Source organism: Diuraphis noxia, unplaced genomic scaffold (assembly GCF_037042655.1).
Source record: "Diuraphis noxia isolate RWA-SAM2 unplaced genomic scaffold, SU_Dnox_SAM2 contig0001, whole genome shotgun sequence".
NCBI lineage: Eukaryota > Metazoa > Arthropoda > Insecta > Hemiptera > Aphididae > Diuraphis > Diuraphis noxia.
Window position 1 is genome coordinate 89,214,725 of NW_028301711.1, and position 24,787 is coordinate 89,239,511.

The 24,787-nt window shown below is 26.5% G+C and overlaps 1 protein-coding gene across 1 annotated transcript in view; it reads left to right on the plus strand.

The window, feature by feature from the left end:
• Nucleotides 1-2,715: 2,715 nt before the first annotated feature.
• Nucleotides 2,716-24,787, plus strand: part of LOC107167940 (uncharacterized) — a 178,448-nt gene continuing 156,376 nt past the window's right edge. Inside the window, exons 1-2 of the mRNA XM_089216591.1 lie at nucleotides 2,716-3,418; nucleotides 10,227-10,491. Coding sequence (XP_089072717.1) covers nucleotides 10,230-10,491 — 262 coding nt within the window. The 5' untranslated portion in view covers nucleotides 2,716-3,418; nucleotides 10,227-10,229. The remainder of the gene's footprint in view (nucleotides 3,419-10,226; nucleotides 10,492-24,787) is intronic.

Here is a 24,787-nt window from a genome sequence, read left to right on the forward strand (position 1 = left end):
TTTCTCGTCACTATAAACAATATTACATTCCGATGAATAGTATAATAGCATAATAATATTATATTCATCCCATCACTCATAATAATAATTATGAAGTAAATAATTCCATCTCATAGTATTTCAATATAGAACCGGTTGGATGTATAGGATTCGACGCCACTGCGATGATTGTTTTGTATACTTCATCGTAACGAAATAAATTTTTGTGTGAAATATCTATAATGTGTTGAGTGCGACTGAATCTTGGCATAGCGACAACAACTAATGTACTTTTAAAATAAAAATATTTGTTCTTACAACAAATCTGAATAATTTTTTTTTATTGATAACGCCATGTTTATTTCCTTTTAATAAGCCATTCTTTCAATTTATTTTCGTGCATATTTTTTATACAAAATAATGTCGATGTTTCTTATCTGTCAGGCCGTCTCTCTCACTTTTTTTATTTAAGCATCTTGCATATTTTACCTTAAACATAATATTATACATGTAATGGTAAAATCATCAACATGATAATTGACACAGTGTATGCCTAACCTAACCCGGTACACTGTATCTATAAACCTAATAATGTTTTGTATCTCGCATGTAGAAACGTTTTTTTTTTCGTTGAAATCTAACCTAACCCAACCCAACCCATAACAGTTCAGAAGTGTGCGCATTGATTAAAATATATATATATGTATATAACTGCAGGTGAATCTGAAAATAATATTATCAGGGCTGAGAACTACTTGTTTTTTCATATTTTTTTAGAAATATCATAAAAATATTCTATTAATTAACGAATGTGTTTCATAACACCAGGAGATCAAATTTAAAATTTTATTTTGCATATTTTGTTATTATTTCATATAAATGCATATTTCAGTATATTAGAAAAACTGAGAACATATTTGACAATTTTCGAAATAAGTTCTTAAATTAGCTTAGACAAAAAAGAATAAAATTGTAAATTTTCCATTTAAAAATAATATCTTTATTATCGGTTAGGTAATTTACTATCTGACCGATAAACCGATAACGATAGACGATGATGTTTTAGCAAAAAATAATAGCTACCTATAAAACATTAAATACAATTTAAAAAATATTGAGTGGAGAAATTACTTTTATGAATGGGTTACCCGAAGACTTAAAAGCAAATTAATTGTTATTTTTTAAATATGCACCGCTCACTTTCGTAGATGCAGAACGATCTTTCTCAACATATAAAACACTGCATTGGCGTGTCTACGGGGGAGACAGGGTGGGCACCGGACTCCAAATGACTTGATTCTTGGCCTCTTGGCGTAAAATCTACCGTGGTTGAAACACGGATTTCTATATGGTTAGTAGTGCTATATAATTTCCATACAAAAATAAAAAGTCACAAATATAGATTATAAAATACAGATCATTGTAGTAAGTAAAAAACTAAAAAATTTAAATTTTATAAATGGCCACCACAGCCATGGAGGCCTGGAGTCCTGGACACGCCTATGAAACACTGTTAGCAGATAACAGAAATTCGTTTCAATTTGAAAATCTAAGGAAGTATCTTATCATTCAATGCAATAGTACCTAAAGGTAAGTAATACAACATTTAGTTAACTTAGTACATATTTGTAGATAAACATTTTTTTTATAAAATACATTATTACAAGATGAAGATCAAGAAGAAGAAAATTAAGAAAGAAAACAAAATTATCATGGAGACAACGGAAACATTTAATTTTTCAAGTATTTATTAATAAATTAATCATATTGTAATTTTTTTTAAATTTTTTATATATCTAATATTATATATTTATAATTAGACAAAACAATAAAACAAAATCATTTTTTTTAGAGCATATTTTAAGCTCATGTTTCTAAATTTCTAAGTGCATGCATATTTTTAGATTTTTAAGTACTAGTAGTCCTCAGCCCTAAATATTATCATAACGCTCAGTATAGGCATCGGACTAACCTACAGATTTCGTCCATACACCGAAGAGATCTGCATGGCTTGGTCTAGATCGATCCGGGCTGCATCGGACCGGACCATGGTGTGATATTTTTTGGTCTTTGTTTATTGTAACTGTAAATTAATGTGGTTCGGTGTCTTTAATCTATAAAAAAAATGATCTGGTCCGGGCCACTTTTAAACTTAAATTAGGTCTATATGGTCCGGTTTAGTGATTTGAATTCGGAACGTCGATTTAATAATATTATTATTTTAATTTAAATTATAATCTTTTGGAAACTAAAATAGTTTGTCACGTTCAATCTTATTCCTATTTATATTTATACATTTTTAAAATGTCGGTTTGGTCTCGGTATTTTGTGATTCGTTGTGAATAAAACGGACCGTTCGGTCTAACTTCATTTATATGTTATCGGTCCGGTCTCATCCAGGACTAGCCCTGATCTTTGTTAATATTTATCAGTCCGGTGCGGTCTATAAAAAACGGACCGTGCATAGATCTACGGCACGTGGTCCGATGATGCATTATATGTGCGGGCCCAAAAAAAAAAAAAAAACGCAATCACAGAAAACATAATAATAATAAAGTGGGTATATATCGTATATAGTATATATACTTACCACCCTACCGCGTACTGCACCTAATTGAGATACCTTTCGCAGCGTAGTGTGGAGGGAAAAGAGTCGCGCCATAGCGTGCGGCGTTAGTGTCGCACGCGTCAGGGAAAACCTCTTTAGAAGAGGAACACGCGCGCGGAAAGCAGTTGTAAGCAGTTGGCTGACCGACAGCGACGGGGACGTTTGTCGTGCGGTGTAGTCATGCCCGTCCGGTACTGAGCGATCGATGCGCGGTCCACGTGGGTTTTTGCGTAAATTATTACAAACGATACGATGTCGACGTTGTTAACGTCTTTCTGTGTCCGGTGACGGACGTCCACAAATTATTTTGAAATAATAATAATAACGGAAAAAATTTATGCATTTTTAGAGTAAAAAAAAAAAAAAAAAAACAATGATAATAATATTAACAAAAGAACGATATTACTCTCGTTTGAATTTTTTCGAGTTTTAATTGTATCAGAAAGTTTTCTTGTATCGTAATATTAACTTATTGCCGTATATTTTGTCGTCCGTTTATTAAATTTCGTTAAAACTGATGATGTAGTATATAGTCCACACTCACCGACGTTTATATATATTTCATTTTATCATCTTATTACGCAATTATAACTGAGTTATTTAGTGAAGAATTTAATTTTAAAATTGTTTAAAATATTTCAATTCAATAAAACGGTTATTAGCAACATTACTTGAATACAATTATGCGGATATACTGCCAATGGTATATCCGAGAGCAGTCGATGAAATAACTAGCTAATATATTGACGAAGACCTAAATTTTTACTTACGATCATAATAGATGAAAACTACTTCGAATTATTCATTCTGAGGCACTGCTAAACTATATAGGTAAGCTAAAAATTATGAACATAATTAAATTTATATATTACATCATTATTATATTATAAAAATATTATGTGGAAATGTTTTACATTATTTATCTCTCGTTCGTCTGTTGTAGATTAATTTTTAGTTGTAAACCTTACAAATTTTACGTACAAACATTTTGTCTTAAATGCTTATAAATAATGATATCATGTTTTAGAAACAAGAAATAGTGTAGATTAGAATTTTTATTAAATTCATATAATGATCAACCATACTAATTTGTAGGTAAACTAATTTCAAAAAATTAATCATTTTTGTCTTTTCTTCGATTCGGTATTATATTTTATTTGAATTGCTAAAATAATCTAAATAATTGATTGTACTACTATTTAATAAACATTCTTTTTTTGGAACCTATATCTCTCTAAGAATATTGATTACATACAATTTGAAAATTACTACACATGAAACAATTCGAATATTTTGAATCTGGTAGGTACCTTAAAAATCGTCTCATCGATCAACAAATCAATTTTCAATTAAACATGTAATTCATACAAAATTAAATTAGGTAAAATTATAAAAATATTTTGAAAACAAAAAAAATTTAATCCCCCCCTCCCCCAATGAACATGAACATTATTGCCAAAATATTTTAAGCTAGTCAAATTTATTTCAATTATTTTTAATATTAAAGAAAATAATATTAATTATAAACATATTATAATATACAGATTCCAAATACTTGCAGAATGAGTATTTACGTATTTACTTATTTATATTTTTAGTATCTTTCAATTGAAATTTATGGCCATCAGCCTATCAGCGAAAAAGAACTTATAAAATGTAAATAAAAAAAACGCACATGAAACACGACGTAGACCATACGCGTGGCTCTAAAACGGACATTACGACCTATTTTTGAAAAGGCTTAATTATTGTGAATAATATGTCAGTTGATTATATTTTAACTTTAAACCTTAACTCAGCATGAATCAAAAGTTGTTTTATTCTTCATACATAATTTATATTAAAAGCACTTTCAACCTCGTAACACTACATACAAGCATTACTATTATACTAGTATTATAGGTACTATACTATATTTACCGATAGTAGAATACACATGGTACATTGGTACTCAATTGTTTTCTTGAATGTGGTGATTTATTATTATTTGAGATGAGTGCTTAACATCAATTTTTCAGTATAATTCAGTTTTTTTCTTTACTTAAAAAAATAAACGTTTTAAACGTAGTATTATAGTTCAATTGAACTATATATAATTTAGCCATATAGGTATTAAAATAACAAATGTATGAATGGTAGTTTTTTTTTATTTCCAACGAATACATGGAAGGTGGTTGTGAGTTAGAATTTTATTTTATTAAAAATTGGTTTCAATTTTAATGTCATAAAACTTACGATTATTTTTTATTAGTTAGTGAAAGATTATAACTTGCGTAATATTTTTATAACAGTTTGTCACTTTGTTTTTAAATTATTTTTATTGCATTATTTAAGGTAGGTTGTTAAGTACAAAAAGTTGTAATATTCATCCAAGTTTAATAATCATAATATAATATTCTAATTATGTTGATACATTTCAACTGCTTATGAAATATACATATATGTAACTGAAATGTTTTTAAGTTAAATTTGTCCATAGAGTTCATCTGCGTTTTAAACTTAATTATTTAATCAGTGAATAAAACCTTTATTTGCTGTTACTAAAGCTCAGACGAAAAGTTTTCTGATATAAAACTTCTGATGTTTTGTTTTCGTTTTTTTAAATGTATTTGAAGCTTTCATTGACAATTTTTTAATTTTTGTTGATATAGCTTAACAAGAAAAAAAAATGATCATGTTATAATTTATAAATAAATAACTGTTTGGTTACTAGTAACAATTTTAACACAACTTTGAGACATAGAACTAGTTTTAACCATCATGTTATTTTGAATTTTAAATAAATAAAACACAAATTATTATTGAATTATACCTTATAAGTGATTAATTTCGCCATATGAATAATGAATATACTTGAAAATAAACTATATTGAGTTCAGAACTGGTTTACCGATATTTGTATTCAAATCTTGAACTTAATTTTATTGTTAATGTGGGTATTATTTATTTTACTAACTTGTTTGTTAACATTTATTTGGAAATTAAAAGTAGTTTATAGACAATTTTAAAACGTCAATCGAGGATGGCATTTCTTTCTCCAGCCAATCTATAAAAGTAATACCTTTATAAAATATTTTATAACATTAGAGTAACTATAAATTATATGATGCTGAATAGTTGGCAGACGGCCAGACGATATTGTTGTTTTGATGGCTAGAGTAGTATGTGTGCGAAAAAGAAACTTGTTTTACCGGAATGAATATAATAGAATTCCTCTTACCTAAAAGTATTTTGACTATGGTATACCTAACTAAAGAAATGTCGTTATGAAAATAATAAAAATAAAATAAATTTTATCGTTTTGTTAACTTCTGACAGATTGTGGTCTGTGATCATCATTAAGAATCGACTAATAGATAGATTTTGTTTTAGGTACAAGTGTTTATGTCAACGACAAATAACTAAAATTATTATAATTGCTTCAAAAAATGTATTTAATTAAATTCACTAGTCATATTTTAAAATTTATAATAATATTAATGATGCACGTAATCAACATATTACTTCCACATTTTTCCTTAGGCTTCGTTACACCACAGTTAAGTACTTAACGTATTTGTTGTGTACTAAAAACATTATAGAATAAGATACAAAATATGTTAAAATAATCTGCTATAGAGGTATAAATAGTAAAATCTGTTTCACATAAGTCGAATGTACCTACAGCTATTATAGTTTTTAAATCATTTTCACGCTACTTATACCTAATTAAAAATAATTCATTATTATACTTGTAATTTATTTTTAGCATACAAGCAATTTGAATCTAAAGGTTATAAAATATTATTATTTTTTTTTAATTTTACCAAAATATAATATCTTTCGAAAATAAATTTAGTGATCATAAATAAAATTTTCAATGATTATAAATACAAAGAAAGTTGTGAACTATATTTTTATAGTTTATTGCTTATTTTTATATTTATCATAAATTGTTTAGAAAATACAATTTAATAAGATCAAAAGTTTGGATGATTAGGTTTCATAGAAAGTTACGGAATAAGTTAATAATTACCTAGTACATTTTATTGAACATATTATTACATCAAAGAAAGTAACAGAAATAATTTTGTTCAAAAATGTCGAGGGAAAGGGGATGTTTGATATTCTAATTAAAGAATAGAACACATTGTTTTGGCATTTTAGTATGAAATTATGTTTTGAGTATAATATACTGTATACGAGTACACGCGATATAACAAATGTTGAGTAGGTAGCTAATTAGATGTTTTTCGGAGGTCGCATACAAATAATACTGAGTTAGTAGCTACTATCTTATTAGGTGTTGAATTGGTTGAAATAACGTGCATTTACGGTATAAATATAAAATAACCCGCCGTGTTGACTCCCATATTACTTACTTGTACGTCAATTGTTTTATTTTAAATCTATAAGAGCAAAAATAAAAGGAGCAGAGATATTGTAACTCAATTCTTTATCCGTACGCCGTCGACACCCGTTTAGTCGTATATAATATTGTAAATATATAAAGGACAGATGTGCTTTTACAGCGTGATTGATGTGCTCATCGACATTATCCCAACGATCGTTATCGACGTTATCGTTATTCCTATTGGCTATTATCTATTGCGTGTGCGGTGCGTATATTATATACCCGCGTCTATTGTTGTTCTTTGTTTACATGGAATAATGTATTGTATATACATATTATATAATATGGTACATTCATATATAATATTATTATTATTATATCTTTGCATCTGCATAATTGATTTAGTTGTTGTCTGCAACGCGTTCATATTGTTTTTAAATGTGTTGATGATAGTTACGCTAAAGGGTTGGTCGTGGGCTCAGCCACTATACTATACACGATTTTCTCTGCTATTTAATGACGTTACACTATTAAAATAATCACTGTCGGTCTCCAACACACAAATATTTATATATTATATATGTATATTATTATGTACAGTGTACACACCACTATGTTTTATATACGCAACACGCATTATATTATGTACCTATATAAAAGAACACAGTGGGCACAGTGCCTACTTGACATTCGAATGCGCGTGCGAGCATACGAGTATATTATTATTTGTGCGAGTGCTTATGCGTTTGTACCTACCTTTACTGTATTCCAGTACATTTAGTATTGTATTGTAGTAGCGGCGACTCGCGCCGCGTTTTATAAATGCAATAATTGTTTATAGGTGTGTATGAATGTGTACAGTGTGTGTGTGTGTGTGTGCTGGTGCGTACTTACCACTCACTTTAGAAAACCTTAGATGGGACCCGCAGCATTGAAGTCTTTAAAGAAGGAAAAAAATCCTTATTGCTGCAACATATAGCTCTTTAAAACCCATCATCATTTTACCCTTTTTCTCCTGGTCGATAAAGCCATATATGGCCACTCTTTAATCGAGTATCCGACAGCCAGCCTTATTATTATTATTACTTGGTGGTATTACACCACTATAGTTGTGCTGTGGTTGCAGTAGTTATTATCGCCGTAGACAGTACCTTAAGGCTATAGTAATAGTAACGGCATTACTAGATTAACATTATTGCGTATATTATTTGTAATATAATTGTGGGTTACCTATACTCGTACATCTTGGATTTACGCCGTTGAACATTAACGCGTATATTTTAATCTTATTTCAAGTAAAAAACATGACCTATACGACTATACAGACTGATATGTCACGTATATTTTTTTTATTTATTAATCTGAGTCTGAGTGATGTACGACTCCTTATTCGACATTCATTCGCGTTTATTACTGGAATCACGACAAACACAAACTATATTTTATCACCTGCTGGGAAACAGTTGTTGAGCCCGGTAGGTATTCAAAACAACAGACCCTTTTTAAGCCGGGTACCGGAGTTATTGAATCCGTGTTGACTTCCGAATTTGTTTAGAAGAATATTATTCAATTTTACGAAAACATTTTCTGATTTTTAACCTTTTCCATAATATTGTACTGGTCAATTTTATTGAACAAGGTACCTATTTATTATACTTGATACGTTTTCATATTTATTTTAACAATTTGAACCATACTTACTATTACATAGGTACAAGGTACATATTATAATAATAATACATTTATATAAAATGCTGAGTAGGTACTTAAGGAACCTGATGAGGCAGTTAATTTATTCCTTTATCCTGTTGAACACTATAGAGCACACATTAATTTACAACTACGAAATAAAATATACCTATCTAACTACATTTTGAATAGTAACGTAAATATTTTTATTGAGATTCGATAAGATATAATTTATGTTTTTTTTCTCATAAACTTAGAACTTATTTTTATCTTTTTTTTTTGTGTAATAAAATAATTAAGATAAAATACGCCGAAGTATATATTTTACTTACTTTTAAAAGTATTTACTGATATTAATATGTTAAATTCTGAAACCAATATCTTGCAATGTGATCGGAGGACTTTGTTACGATATAAGTTATCCAGGGAAGGTTTTTTATTCCTTATGGATAAGTTTTCTGTAGCTGGGGGGTTAGAGCACTGCGTATATGAGCTATTTTATCAATAATAATACACGTTTGGTTTATAGATCCATATTAATTATTATATTAAAAATAATACTTTACTAATGTAGATGGCTGTTAATAAGTGTATTGGTCACTGTCGAACTAACTGCTGTGTGCCATTTTAATAATAAGTAATTATGTGCATGGGTAGAAAAGTGTTGAGTGTGTATATTATGTATTGGTCAATCATATAGTGTGTGTTAAGTGTGGGCATAATATTTATATATATATATATAAGGTGTACGAATGTTACAATCTTTTCGATAGAATTTAGAATTAAAAAATGAATTTACTTTCCTATTATTATATTATAATTACCCGCATGAGCAGTGTATTTTTATGTGTTTCTAATATTTTGTATTTATTTACATGGTTTAATATTATTGTAAGTTAAACATAGGTATTAGCCACCAATAGAAATTTAGAGTTTAACATAATTCAACATTTCTTGTTATTGATAGTTATAACATATTGAAAATTATTTTTGAAATTCCCTCCCCCGTCCGATTGAAGTATTGAACAACTCTAAAACAATAACTATTTGTCTGTTTATGGATAAAATAATTTTAGTTCATGCGTGGCCTACCACCAGCGAGTTAGGTACTTTTGAGTATGCAGCTGACATATCATGCGTGTACGTACGAGTGTTGGAGTGACAAAAGGGGAACCGGAGACATTGTAATGATAATTATATTTAATTCATCTGTATACAATTATCTGATATTGCCTATGTTTGACTTCTCATTAGTACAAATCACGCGTCGTGAAAAAATACAAAATAATTATTAATATATTATCCAAAATGTTACGTTTTAAGTCATTTTTATTTTTGCCATTTCATATTATGGCGTAGGTTATATTGGTGAATAAAATTGTGGGAAACATGATAAAAACATTATATATTTATATAATATACCTAATGATTTTTGTTTTTAATATACATATATTATAATGACATTTCGTTGAGGTAATTAACAATTTATATTCAGAACCGTTGGTAAAACATTTAATTTACATAGTAGGCATTTCAACATTACGTCCAAAAGCTGCGCGCATCTGAAACCTTAAAATAATAGCATAGTGCCTCCATCAAAACAATATTATGTTGCAGACAATGTCATTGGGTTCCATCGTCTTATTAACTGCAGTTTGGTTAGCAATGTCCAATGTATTGACCTGCGAATCGCTCCGTAACAGTGGCAGTCACCGGGGCCGTCATAAATACAAACGAAGACAATTATATTCCGGAGGAAATAACGGCAACGTTCACCTCCATCAAGATGGCTCGCCATTACAACATGATCCGTCATTGTTACTGATGGACGACGATAACGAAGCAGTGACTGTTGACGTTATGTCTGAATTGGACAAACCACGTGAGTGTATAATTTATAATATTTAAAATAAGTAGACAAAATTTTTTTATTTTTTTATTAATAAATTTATGTCTTTCATGTTTCTATTGTTTTATAAATATTAAATTTTTTTTCACAAACATTTTATATATTCTAAGTGGAGTGATCGATGCATTGGTTTTATAACGACAATTGTATTTTATTATTATATTTATTCGTCTGTCATCGCGTTATGAAAATATTTATTATAGGTAGTACTTCGGTCTTAGACTTTGAGAGTGGTTTTTGGTAGTAAATTGGTTCTAGTTAGTTCTTTGAAATTCAAAAACTCAAAAGTAAAAAATGCCCATGACTTTCCGAGACAAACTTTAATCATCGGGAAAAAATGAAAATAAATTATGGCAAAACGGGAATGTTTAGAATCGATTTGATTTTTTTGTTACAATTCAAACGAATACCAGTAGATACTTGAAATATTCACTTAATATATTATAACGATTTTCTATGTATTATGTAATATATATAAAAAAAAAAAAAAAACAGGTAATCAGTTAACGATCTGATGTATATTAAGTGTCTAGAAAGTAATGGATGTGTTAAATTTAAATTCAATAATATGAAATCATTGTACACGAAAAAAGATTCTGAGCGAGTACAGTCTGTCCGCCTATAATGTTACAAAGTATATAATTTATAATATAATTGTGGTTTAAGTAATTTATTTTAGCATATAGGTATTACTACAGTAGGTTATATTCATTTTTGGCTAAAAAATTGCATTTTAAGATGTCATTGTGTGCATAAAATATAACAATATACCTATTCTAGAAGTTTCAAGTACCTATAAGTACCTACGAATAATATTTTTAAATTACAACACAATAACTAAAACGGTTATTCTTCGTTTAAACATGTAATTTCGTCTAAATTTGAACTTAAAATGTCTTTAAAAAAACTGTGTTTATATATATTTTTATATTTTTTGGTTACAGTTTAAGCTATTTATGAGAATCCTTGTTTTATATTTTCTATGTTTAGCTACAAGAATTGTACATTTCATAATTTTCTAGCTAAAATTTTTTTCTCAAATTTTTGAGATACATCAAAAAATTATAAAATTAACTTTTGGTAAAAATTCCAAATACTTACAGTTAATAGTTTTTGAATAACAAACAAATAAAAAAATAGTTCCGTGATCGTAGTTGTTCTAAGCGTCTTTACAAACTTTAGATAAACAAACATATTTTGATGAATTTACAACTAAAAAATTTGCGAATTTTCGTGATTTTGATGAATTTTATTTGCTAAGACGTTAATAAAATATTATTATAAATTTACCCTCAACTTTTTTTTAATTTTTACTTACAGTAGAAACATTGAATTACATTATCAAAATATTGAAAAGGCAAACACTTTTTTATCGTCAATAATTTAAAAAAAAAAAACCAGCAAAAATTGAAATTTTCTTATAGCTATGAATTACTCAAAAATAGTCAAAATATTCTGAAATATTTTTTCATATAAAATGCTAATATAAACATTTGGCGAAAGTTCCATGTACTTACGTCTATTTTTTTAGAGTTACATCAAAACACAAAATATGTTTTTTTAGAAAAATCCACAGTTTTTCCTTCTTTTCTTGTTTGATTTTCCTAATTATTTTTAAAATTGCTGACAATTTTTACTTTTCATCCCTTTTTAAGAACCAACTATATTCACTTTCTCAAAGATTATGAATTAGAAAGTTAAAGGATTTATAATTCCCCAAAAAATAATGGCAGACAAAAAAAAAAAGCACACACATCATTGTAAAATTCATACATTCATCACTGCTAAAAATCTTACAACTTGGCACTTGTGAGTATTTGTAGACATTTTAAATTTTAAACTGTTGTTGTTATGATTTTTGATCAATATAATTTTATAGCAAGTATATAATTCTGTTTATTTTAATTATAATAACAATTAATTAATTAAATTTAATTAATTATTTTAAATTATAATAATTATTTATCAGGTACCTACAATTAATATTTTTTAAAAAAAAATAATAATTTTAGACAAATATTTAATATAATATGTATAACATTTACTACATTTACACATTTACTTTGTTTGCTATATGATGGCTATTATATCATAGATTTCGACATGCAGATTTGCGACGTCAATTTTACCTTGAGATTCATATATATTAGACATGGCTAATATAGACTAGCCTGTGTCTAAAATATTTAGATATCTTCATCAGGATTTTTATGTATAAATCCAAGAAATATAATTTGATTATCATGAATTTATTTTAAAATTACCTTTCTGTGATATCTGTCGTTTTTGTCACATCCATTTGTTTAACAGTGAGATTTTGAGTTTCTTAATGTTCTTTAAAATATTAAAAAAATAGCATATTTATTTAATAAATTGCATTTAATTTAAATTTAATTATTATTAAGAGTAAAAAAAAATGTGTTGAATTAAATTGATATTTATTACTCATAATTTTAAGGGTTTGTTTGTTTATTTTTTTCATTATTGTTAACCATAAAAAAAAAACTTAAGTGGTATATTAAATGCTTTTAGATTTGGAGCGGAACGATAAATATATTGGTTTTCAATGATGTTCTTTTTGTTGGGAAAAATGTTGTGTGTCGTTTTTTCGAATAAATATTCTTTAATCCTAATTTTATTGCAATATCATTTTTTTCTGAAAAACAAAATATCTAGTTTTTTTATAGCTATTTATATTTTAGTATACGCAATTACTTTTTCAAAATATTTAGATTCGTTTTAAGCTATTACCTATTTATACCTCAAATCTATTGACACCGATCTACGGTTAATACCGTTAATACGGTAATGACCAGGGCTGTGAATTTAATGCATTTGCTTTTTTTTTTTTTGCTACACCATATAAAAAAATGGATTCAGCCAAAATTTGTTTTGACTTATTTATAGTTCAAATATCTAATCTTATTTAGCGTATATTTTTATGCATATTTTGTCAGATTTTAGTGTATATATGCATGCATATTTAACAGTTTTTAATTGCATTAAATTTATAGCCCTGGTAATGACTAAATACTAAACGGTTAAAAATATAGGAAATATTATAGGTAATATGACAAAGGTATTTATCAGAAAAAATTAATCCAAACAACCATATCACTATAAATAGTAAAATTAATAAGTTACAATAAAAGTAATATTAATTAATAATAAATTAATTAATATTCATAATAATAAAGGTGATGACCGTCTCCGCTCATTATTCTTTTTCGTAGGGATATGCAATGATTTATTATTGAATTTAAATTAACACATGCATAATATTACAGTGACTTGCTTAATATCGACGGACACCCAACTCCTCCCGTACTACGTCAACAAAGTGGTTTCCTACATGACCACTTTTTCAAATCAAAATATAGCAAAAAAATGTGAATATATTTCAATGAAAAACACTATTATTTAGACATACTATTATAGCCTAATGACTAAAATATAATGATTAAAATACCCGTCAACTATAATCTGTTCACTCAGTTTCTGTGTATGACTCTCAGGTCTTCCTGCACGTTTCGAGGAATTACCATCACATTTTCGTGACCACCCTTAATCATAGGTAACGTACTTTTATAGTTATGTGTTCTCATATGTTTTCAAATATTTTAATAATAACTGTGGTCTAAATATATTTTTACTAATTTATTAGTATCTTTAATTCATTCCGAAACGACTTTAAAATCCCGTCTATCACAATATTAATCAATTATATTTAAATTAATAAAATATGTGTATTTTATTTTATGTAACTAACTTTTCTTAACAGTGTTTGTTTAAAAAAATTATATTTATTTTTATTAGAATAATATTGTATTTATTTTGTGATTGAAAATATAGTGCTTAACATTAAATTTCATTAATTTAATGGTTAAAATTATATCATCATATTATTAATAATTATACATAGGTACCCACTAGATAAATATTGTGAACATTATGTACTATTATATTTACAAAAACAAATTCAGTTTATTTCAACAATTCTAATTTCTATTTGCTTGCACATATGAGATATAAATATAGAGACTGTCTAGCTGAGAAGGTTACAAACTTCCCACACAGCATAGATATTTTTATAAAAGCTTATTAAACATTAAATATTAAATATTGGAATTAAGAAATATTGAATAAACATTTAAAATTCATTGAATTTTTGTTATATTGAACCAATTTTTAAAATTAAACTTTATTTTAAATTGCTTTACAATACCTAAACAATATTATATTTTAATATTGCTTTAAACTTAGATCTTATAGATGTATATTCATTCATTTATTGTTAAGAAAATTGAATATTATATTTGAAAATTGAAAACTAGGAAAACTCAATTTTATCATTTTAATAAATGAACAATTTATTAGCTTATTAAATGATAGAACATACTTAAAATAATATTGTTTATTCTAGCTAAGTAGCCCTGCAAGTGCTAATTTGCTATAACTTAAATGTTAAAATAATTCCAAAAAAATATCGTTTGATATAATTGACTACGGTAAAAAGTATTAAAATAAAATATCATGATAAGTACAATATAAATTGAGATGATTGAATATTTTATACTATGTAGACATAAGTTGTAAATGTAATATCGTTGAGATACCTATATAATATTATAATAACCAATTTAATACACGGTGAATCTTACTGATTATTTCACTCGGACTAATTAATGGTATTCTATCTACGTATAAGCTTGAGTAATAATTGCAGTAGCGAATCGAAGGGCAGGGATTTTAACATTTCAGATCGAGCCAAAAATCAAAATTTGTTTTTTTTTTCTTTTACGTTTTTATTTCTTTATATTATGGAAGTTCTAAAATTAATATGATCATTTGTATAGCAACAATTAGCAATATTATAGGACTCTGTAATTGATTTTGTACTTAAATGTATAAATTATTTTTAACATAATAATAATAATAGAATTGTACTTCTTGGACCCCCCCCCCCCCAACATATTTATAATTGAAAAATTCTTGTTTGCGCAACTGAATAATTATGTAGTTTAAAATTATGCATGTTCAATTATTTTTATTTTTATAAAAGAGGTATTTTATCGGAGATATCTTATTCAAACAAAGTTTTTAATTACAGATATATTTTTGCAGGATTATACCTATATCTATTGTTAGTTTGAATGGTCTCTGATGCTGTCTATGATTAATCACATTAAAAATAATAAATTATACCTATATATTATGCTGCATAAAACATTTAAAAAGAAAACAATATTTTTTCAAGTTTTGTTCTTTGATAATTCGATGTTTTTTTTTTATTAATTTATCTTATTTAAAAGTGATTTAATTACATCATTTTGATTTTTTTGCTACTAAATAATTTTTTTTTTTAAGTTTATATTTTTCACAAATTACAGATTAATTCTTCGTTAATAAGACGGAAACAATGTAAATACTATATGGGTACGCAGTACTCTTAATGATTTCAGATATTGTATACATTACATATTTTTCTTCACATTCCACATTAATAAAATAAAATTATAAACTATGGTTTATAATAATAAGTTTTTATAACAAATTATACGAATACTAGCCATTATACGCAGGTAAAATTATATACTTAAGTACTATACTAACAGGTGATGTAGTAGGTACGTACCTATTATATTAGCTATATATGAACAACAAACACGAACTACGATGTAGTATCCACCATTTAGCATGTCGTTTATAGAGAATTAAAACACGTCAATCTAATATAATTCTTGTCCTATTATGGGCAATTATCATTAATTTCGATCTCAAAAAAAATTAAAAAAAAAAAAAAATAAACATTGTTATTTAGTTTATTTAGTTAGGTATATTAGCTATGTTTTTAATAAAACGTAATTTAGATAATGTGCGTTTAACTATATAGTGAATAAACAGTATAAACTGTATATAAATTTTAATTTTGAGTTTATAACTGATAAATAACATCCTATTTACCAAATTAGTATTGAAAAATTAGGTAGGTATCCAATGACTATGGTAATAATAGGTGGTACTCCAGGGTAATCATAATTGATCAATAAAGGAGCTTTTATGTATTTGTTAATTTAATTTTTCTTTGATATTATATACTGGCTACTATTTGAAAAAAAGTTTATAGATAGGTAATCCTCCTTGGTTACTGTGTTCGTTTCATTAACATCAGGCAATAAATATACCCAAACGTTTAGAAACGACGAAAATTATTTTGATTAAAATACTATTTAAAATTTAATATTATAGGAGATATTATATTATAATTTATATAATGACAAATACTATGAATGACATAAACTGAAATTCTATTTTTTATTTACTATTTATTACCAAATTATTATTTTTAAATTTGTATTTTAAAGAAATAGTAAAAAATCGAATGTAACTATATAAACTAAATTTAAATGTTATTAATAATGTATAAAGGCTTATAAAATACCTACATGTTTTTGCTTTTGTATTTAGGGATTTAGGCTACTGATATTAAAAATAAATGTATTTCTGTTCAATATTACATACATGTAAATAAAATTCAAACCATAATTACATGTACTTATAATATACAATAAGTATTTTAAAACTCTTAATATTTTGTTCATATTTCCGGACTTAAAAATTTGTGTATAATAAAAAAAATAATTAAATTAAAAAGTTAAATTAATACAATTATTATTATCACAATTTTAGAGTGGTTACTGGTTAGTAAGTGAATATATTTTTTTTGTTCCTCGCAATTGTTAGATTACTCTTGGAAAAATTGTGGTACCTATTACTATAATGCTAATGTAATTTTTATAATACAAGTGCTTTGATTACTATTTATTTTCTCATTTTTTGTATTATAAAAAACGCACAACGGCTGCAGTTGACCTGGACGGTTGTTAAAATTACATTTAATTGGACACTTACCCTCTGTGAGAGAGTAATAACCATTTTTGTAAGTTAAAAAAATGACAAACTTTAATTTTTATAAAAGTCAAAATTTCGTACTGGCTGCATATGTTATATATTGAGTAACACGCTATTATGCTAATATAGTATAGTATTATACGACTCTTATTTTTTAATCATATTTGACTTGATACCACATAATTATAGTAGTATATCGGGCATATAAATATTTCATTATATAAGATGACACAATAACCTATTATTCTACTATATTTATATTTTATACTGAAAGTTATCATGGAAAATAATGATACTATGGACATGAGGTTTTAGTTTAGCTATTTCTCTTGTTATATTATATATAATAAATATATTATGTTGGTGATTTCGTTAATTGATTTTCTTCTAAAATTCTATGGTTCTATTCATTAATTATATCTACCAAGTTAGGTATATTAACATTCATAATGTAATAACATGTGGGTACTATATTATATATTATATAATTATATTTAAAGTGTTTGAAGTTAGATATCTTGTGTACCTATACCTCTCACTGATTGTAGTAATATATTTTACAAAATTGTGATCTTAAATTTTCTTAATATTTTTGTCTGATAAAAAGCCATAGGTTTCTCAGTTTTTAAAAATAATGTATTGTTTATAAATTAATTTAAAACTTTACTTTTACTTACTTAACCATCTCAAAATGCCAAAAATCAAATAAGCCATCATTCAAAATTCATTGTATGATAACCTAGAACATTAAAGTGGTATGTGTACTAGTTTCTTAATGATATTCAATTTATATTATCAAATTAAGTTTGTTATTTAATTACAAAGCAGTAATTAAAATATAGGGTGATTCACCAAGTATGCTCACCCCCCTATGAATTTATTAAAAATCTGGTTTTTGAAATTTTTAAATATATTCAAAGACCATATCTTAAAATTCTTGAGATTTTTTGTACCATTTAAGAAGTGTCCTGTGGTGATACAAACTTTTGTTTAATTATCAAAATTATCCGCTAAATAATTTACAGTAAAAAATTGGTGTTCTTATCTGAAAATCAAAAGTTTGTATCACCACAGGACACTCCTTAAATTTTACAAAAAATCTCAAGAATTTGAAAATATGGTTTTTGAGTATATTTAAAGATTCCAAAAATCAGATTTTGAATAATTCATTATTAAAGAAAAAAAGGGGCGAGAATGCTAGGTGAATCACCCCGTGTATAGAATTATAGTTTATTAATAATGTTTCAATAAAGTTTTATAGTTTTGATATTTTATAATATGTTATCTGTTGTAATTTTTGTAACAAATTGCTTAAAGTATATATTTAAAGTTTACAGGTGAAAATATACTAGTGCATTGTTAATTATAAGTATCGCATGATACATTCTATGAAAATTATGTGATCTGCAGTATTCACGTTATTTAAATTAGCGTATTCATGAAATGACACATTTAGTGATATTTTTTATTTTTTTATTTTTATTTTTTAGCACCATAACTATTTAAAAAGCATATTACCTACCTTTTATTATTTGATAATACTGTATTCTATATTCGTACATTATTGATATGTTGATGTTACATATTATAAACATACTATAATCCTATAATCAGTTAGATTGCATAAAATAGAAATGCTTATGTGTCTATAATTTTAGATCGTTAATGCTCACATTATATACCTATTGGCTATTAAAGCGTAATTAAATCTATAAGTATTTAATTTTATTTTGACATTTTACCATATATTGATTTGTATGGTATAATAAATATGTGTTAAAATTTAAAACACATTTTCAAGACGTATGTCCCTAGTACCTATACAGTGTATTAAAGGCGTGAACTATTTTACATTTAGACGCATATTTTCACTCCGATCACCCGCTTGCCTGACACGTGATTTTTTTTCATATAAATAGGTAGCGACTTGGTCGTTCACTTTATAACTTATAAGAATAAGGGTAAAATGGCTCCGTTGAATTTTAATTCTGTGTTTAAAGCTTATTCAATTTATACGCATGTGTGTATATTATCTCATTCGCGCCAACACTGCAGTTATAATGTACCTTAGCCGTATAGGTATGTACTTTAGAAAAATGTTATCCGTTGTAACTACCTACTATGATTTAATTTTCTATTCTAAAGTTGCAATGTAAGTAACTTTCTCACTATAAAATTAACATGTATGTCTCACGTATGTGAAAAATAGACCTTAACTGGCTTAACTGCAGTGGAATTAGTTTTTATCAAAGGTGTTTTACGAAAATTTAATAATAATTTACGTAAACGTATGTTACCTACTGTACACTGAATAAATCTAGAAAACATTTCAATTCAAAAAAATTTAATGTGAGATCGTGACAAATAATAGAAGATTTCGTGGATACCTACTTTTATTTCATGCTAATAATTATAAAAATATTCAAGAAATGTAATTGTTGTGATCACCGATCGAGCAACATGGGTAATCATTATTATAATAATATTTAATAAAACCTGCGGGTGCCCATTCAAAGTGCCAAACATCCACGATGTTCAAGTTCCAACCAACAGTTCCTCCCCACAGTTCCACATTCTAATGACTTTTGTTGCCGACGCCTCAACCCCAATAAAAAATAATAATAATAATAATAATAATATTTAATATTCATTAATAACACCTATTTATAAATATTCATAAAAAAAAAATAACCATACTTTCTTCTTTGGATATTGTTTAAATTTATCTTGTTTAAACATCTGAGTGACTGAAGAATTACAATAAAAATTACAAAGTTTATCAAAATAAAATTATATCAGACACATTTATATTGTATTCATGATTCAGTCAAACCACAGTATAACAACTTATAAATTATAATATTGTGTTTTACACTTCAAATGATTTCGTAGTTTATAATTAGGTAGTTAATTGCATCGTTAGTGCAACGATGGATTTTTCTTGACATCAACATTTAAAAAAAAATATTAACAACATAAATTAGGCATTATTATAGAATAAGTAAATAATCATATACATACGTTAGAGTCTGCGCGTATTGGACAAAACCATCAAAAATATTATACATAAGGTATTTTCTGATCAACAGACAACAGAATAAAATTGATGTACATTACATTTGATAAAATAAAGTTACCTGGATATTTTAAATTGTACTCTGTTTTACTTACAAGGTTCCCATACAAGAATAAATTGTTTTATTTTATTTGGGGTAAAATGTACGTTAGACTTTCGACTTCACAACGTGTAGATATATAGTTAGGTAATATAGGTAATATATCCAATCATGGGCGGTAAATAGCTATCGGCCCTGGTCCCTGTTCTACTGTTTTACCTAAAACATGGAACGTATACGATTTAAGCTATTTTAAACAAGAGGCCAATAAATAAATCTGGAGAAGGATAAAAAAAAATAGCTAAATTAATTATTTATTTCTATCAAATTTGTTTTAGTGTGTTCTTCAGCCAAATTAGAAGTTTATAAAAGTTGTTATTAATATTTTTTTATTCAATCACACTATCTGACAAACAAATTTATTAACTAATAAGCTTTTTTTCATTTATTAAATTTTTAATGTTTCAACGTAAATTTGTGATTACAATTTTTTAAATTAATAAGCTAAAATTGAATAAGAAATATAATTTATAAATATTTTTATACGAGTAAATAGAACAAGTTTCGAGTATTAACTGCATGATATTCAGATAATTCATAAATTATTAATCAATTTCAGCATTTTATAACACATGTGGTTATTCTCCTATATTCTCATAAGTACCTACGTCCTACCTACTATTTATATTATGATAATGTATTTATATTGTGTCCTTTATATTTACAATAAATGAAATGAATATATACTATTATATGATTTTAAATTTATGGGTTTTTTTAGTACCAGTGTATAGACGTTTTTGGGTAGAATAAGTGCTTTATAACTGACATATAGCCCCTTTATCGATTGAATATTGGACACAAATGGTACTTTAAGTGTTAGGAATAAATGTCTAAAAACATATAGATACGGATAACGGACAAAAGATAATAATATTTTTATCTGAGTAATAATAATAATTAGGTTCATATATTATACTTATGATAAGTAACTTATTTATACATAACTGGAATGTTATACTTATACGTACCTATAACCTTATAATAGTGATATAAAATATGTTAATTTGCATCGGTAGGAATTAATGTGTAAAAATGAATATTTCAAAATAATGTTGCATCATAATATACGGCTGTGTTCTTCTTCACACACATAGGTACTAGATACTATATAGCATATTAATTTAAAATTACAGTACCTATATAAGTTCTGCTATTAACACAATTGTAATTCAATTTGTATTATTATAAGTGTGTTTGAAGTTTACTATAGACTATACATATATGGCTATTGGCTGTATAGGTTATTGATTAGTACCTATTTTTGGTATATACTTACGAGTAGATATTTATTTTCGTATTCAATATCATAATCTAAGACTTGGAGCATCAGTTGGTATTCATACAGTTTTAACACGTAGATGATATATGTTAATTGGATACCTATTACATAAAATAAATAATAAAATAGTTGAGCTATGTCTAATGGATCTAAAAAATGTAAACTTATATCCAAAATGATTTACTAGTTAGATAACTTCGCCATTATTTATTTTTATAAGATAAATAAAAACTAAGCGCCTATCTACTTATACATAACCTAACTAGGTAGTAACTTGGTACTTTCAATAAGTAATATTGTTGTTATCAACAGTTAGTAGTTTTTGATGAATAGCGAATAAACTTCAGATAAATTTACTGAGATATTGTTTAGACAAAAATATGTTTTGGTCATTTTATTGTTTTATTTATTTTTTTGTTAAATTATACTTTGTAACATAGACTTACTTCAAATGTATTTATGTGTTTATTTTATCATTTTATAAACATATATTTGTGATACATAGTACCTTTATGTGGTAGAACTTGTTTTATATTATATTTTTAAAATGTCTATTTGAAAATTTAGTACAAGCTGTTAGACGAGTAATAGTATAGAGGTATAGAGCTACTTCACCAGCAATATTTTAAAAACGATTGAAAATCTTAATTCGATGGATTTTTATTTTCAAACATTTTAGATTGGATATAGAATATACATGTAAATTACACTATTGTGATCCAAATCTAAATTTAAAACATATGATACCTAATTTATCATTGATTTAAAATCAAATCATTAATATTTAATTTTCTATGAAAACTTGCTTCACGTTGAGACCGATCTTAAAGTCATAAAAATTTAAATCTACACAGATGAGTAAATAAGTTGATCCACTTGAAGCTTTTTTTTTTATTACTCAAATTCCATATTAAATTATCTATAAATATATATATATATATTTTTACTAGACTCTAGTTAATTTAATTTTATTTTTTGGTTCAATTTATTGGATTTAATGATTTTTGCGATTTTTATTAACAGTTAAAAAAATGTTTTTAACATGTTTTTGGTAGGTGTCACCCATGTGAATTATTTATTTTTAATTATCATACGTGCTTTGACGTCGATGTCTAATTTACATTTTTTGAATAAATAATAATCATCAGTAATTCAAACTATATACATTATAAAAATTTATGATCCAAACTTAAATTATTTACAATATTTATTTTTTGAATAGATTTGAAGAATGGTATTGTTATTTTTGTGGTTTTCTAGTATACCTAACTATCTACCCAGTTCTATAGTTAATTTATGTCTAGACAATTTTTTAATGGAAAACCTATTCAATGTTAATAGATAATAAAACCATTCGTTTTTAATACCCAGTGGTGTAGGTAAGGACGCAAAGGGGTGACCCCTTCCGATCGGCCGCCAGCTTTTTTGTTTTATTTACTACATTCATACCCCAAAGGCCATAGACAAGTATTTAATGAGTATATACGTCAGTAGTTATGATAATATGAACATATGATATGTAATTAATATAATATAGCGATAGAAATTGTATTTATTAATATTTTTTATTGTTCCTCCTCTATTCATAAACTCTGGCCTTACAAATGTTATTATCTACCTATTTAAATCTCCTCAGACTCTATTGCTAAACTACACGCGTTATCAGCATTAGATTTTCGAATAGGTGCTTTAATATCCAATCACTTTTTTTTATTTCATAGCAATTTTACATTTTTAATTATAGGTGTGTACATTTTATACCGTAATATTATACATACGAGACGGAAAGTTGGCAAACGTGTGTCGTCATCGTCGTCGTCAATCACAAGGATTTCAGAAGGATGTGGTGATATGGAAAATAATTAATAGCTTTGACGTTAATTAATAATTAACCACCCATCCATACACTTAATTTATCTTACTTGTGTCGTAGGCGGTATTATCATCAGTAAATACTACATAGGTACACCTTGGGGAGGCATTAGGTATATTATTTTATTAGTGCACTGTAAGAGGTAGAAATATAGGTACGTATATACCTTACGCCAGGAGTTGTGTTACCGAATAGGCCTGATGGTCAAAAATAATCACAGTGGGATTTCTTTATCCTTATAGTGCCAACTATGGGTTAATACTGTCATTTCTATGATAATATACCGAGAACTAGTAATACCGATTACGATTGCAATTTTTTTCCCTTATATAAAAGTAATAAAAATAATAATACAAACTATAACGAATAACCATAACCGTTTATCCCAATGCCCCTACTATGATTATTAGTCCGTTGCTCACGTGACTATTACTATATTAGAGATTACTAGTTATACACACACACATACATACATACATACATACATACATAAATATATACACGTACATGGATATTTATATTTGTGTGCGTGTGAGCGGTATACGTATTATAGAAAATGTACACAGACTCCGTCGTCTCAAGACACGATAATGTAATCACAATCGGCTTCCTACAGCGATATTATACTATTTCCCACTATACTTGCACAGTTACACGATCCTATAACACGGACTTCAATGATTATGCTTCCGGTATAATCATATAAAAATATCCGTTTTGGGAAGGAGGGTCAAAAAAGAGCTAAAATAGGTATATTGTCCTTCCTGTATATCTGCGCTGTTATGAAGGAATCATAGTAGTTTTCTCCGTAATTTGGCCGAAATTGGATATAATTTTGATAATAATACCACTAGCGCAACAATAAAGTTAAACTGGAAACATAAAAATGTGTTATCGTGTATATGTGATTACTGATTGTATATATATATATATACACACACACATATATATATTATATGTGTGGAAATAATGAGATTTAAGTTCTATGCGTTCCTATTACTGTCGCATGGTGTTGTTGTACACAGC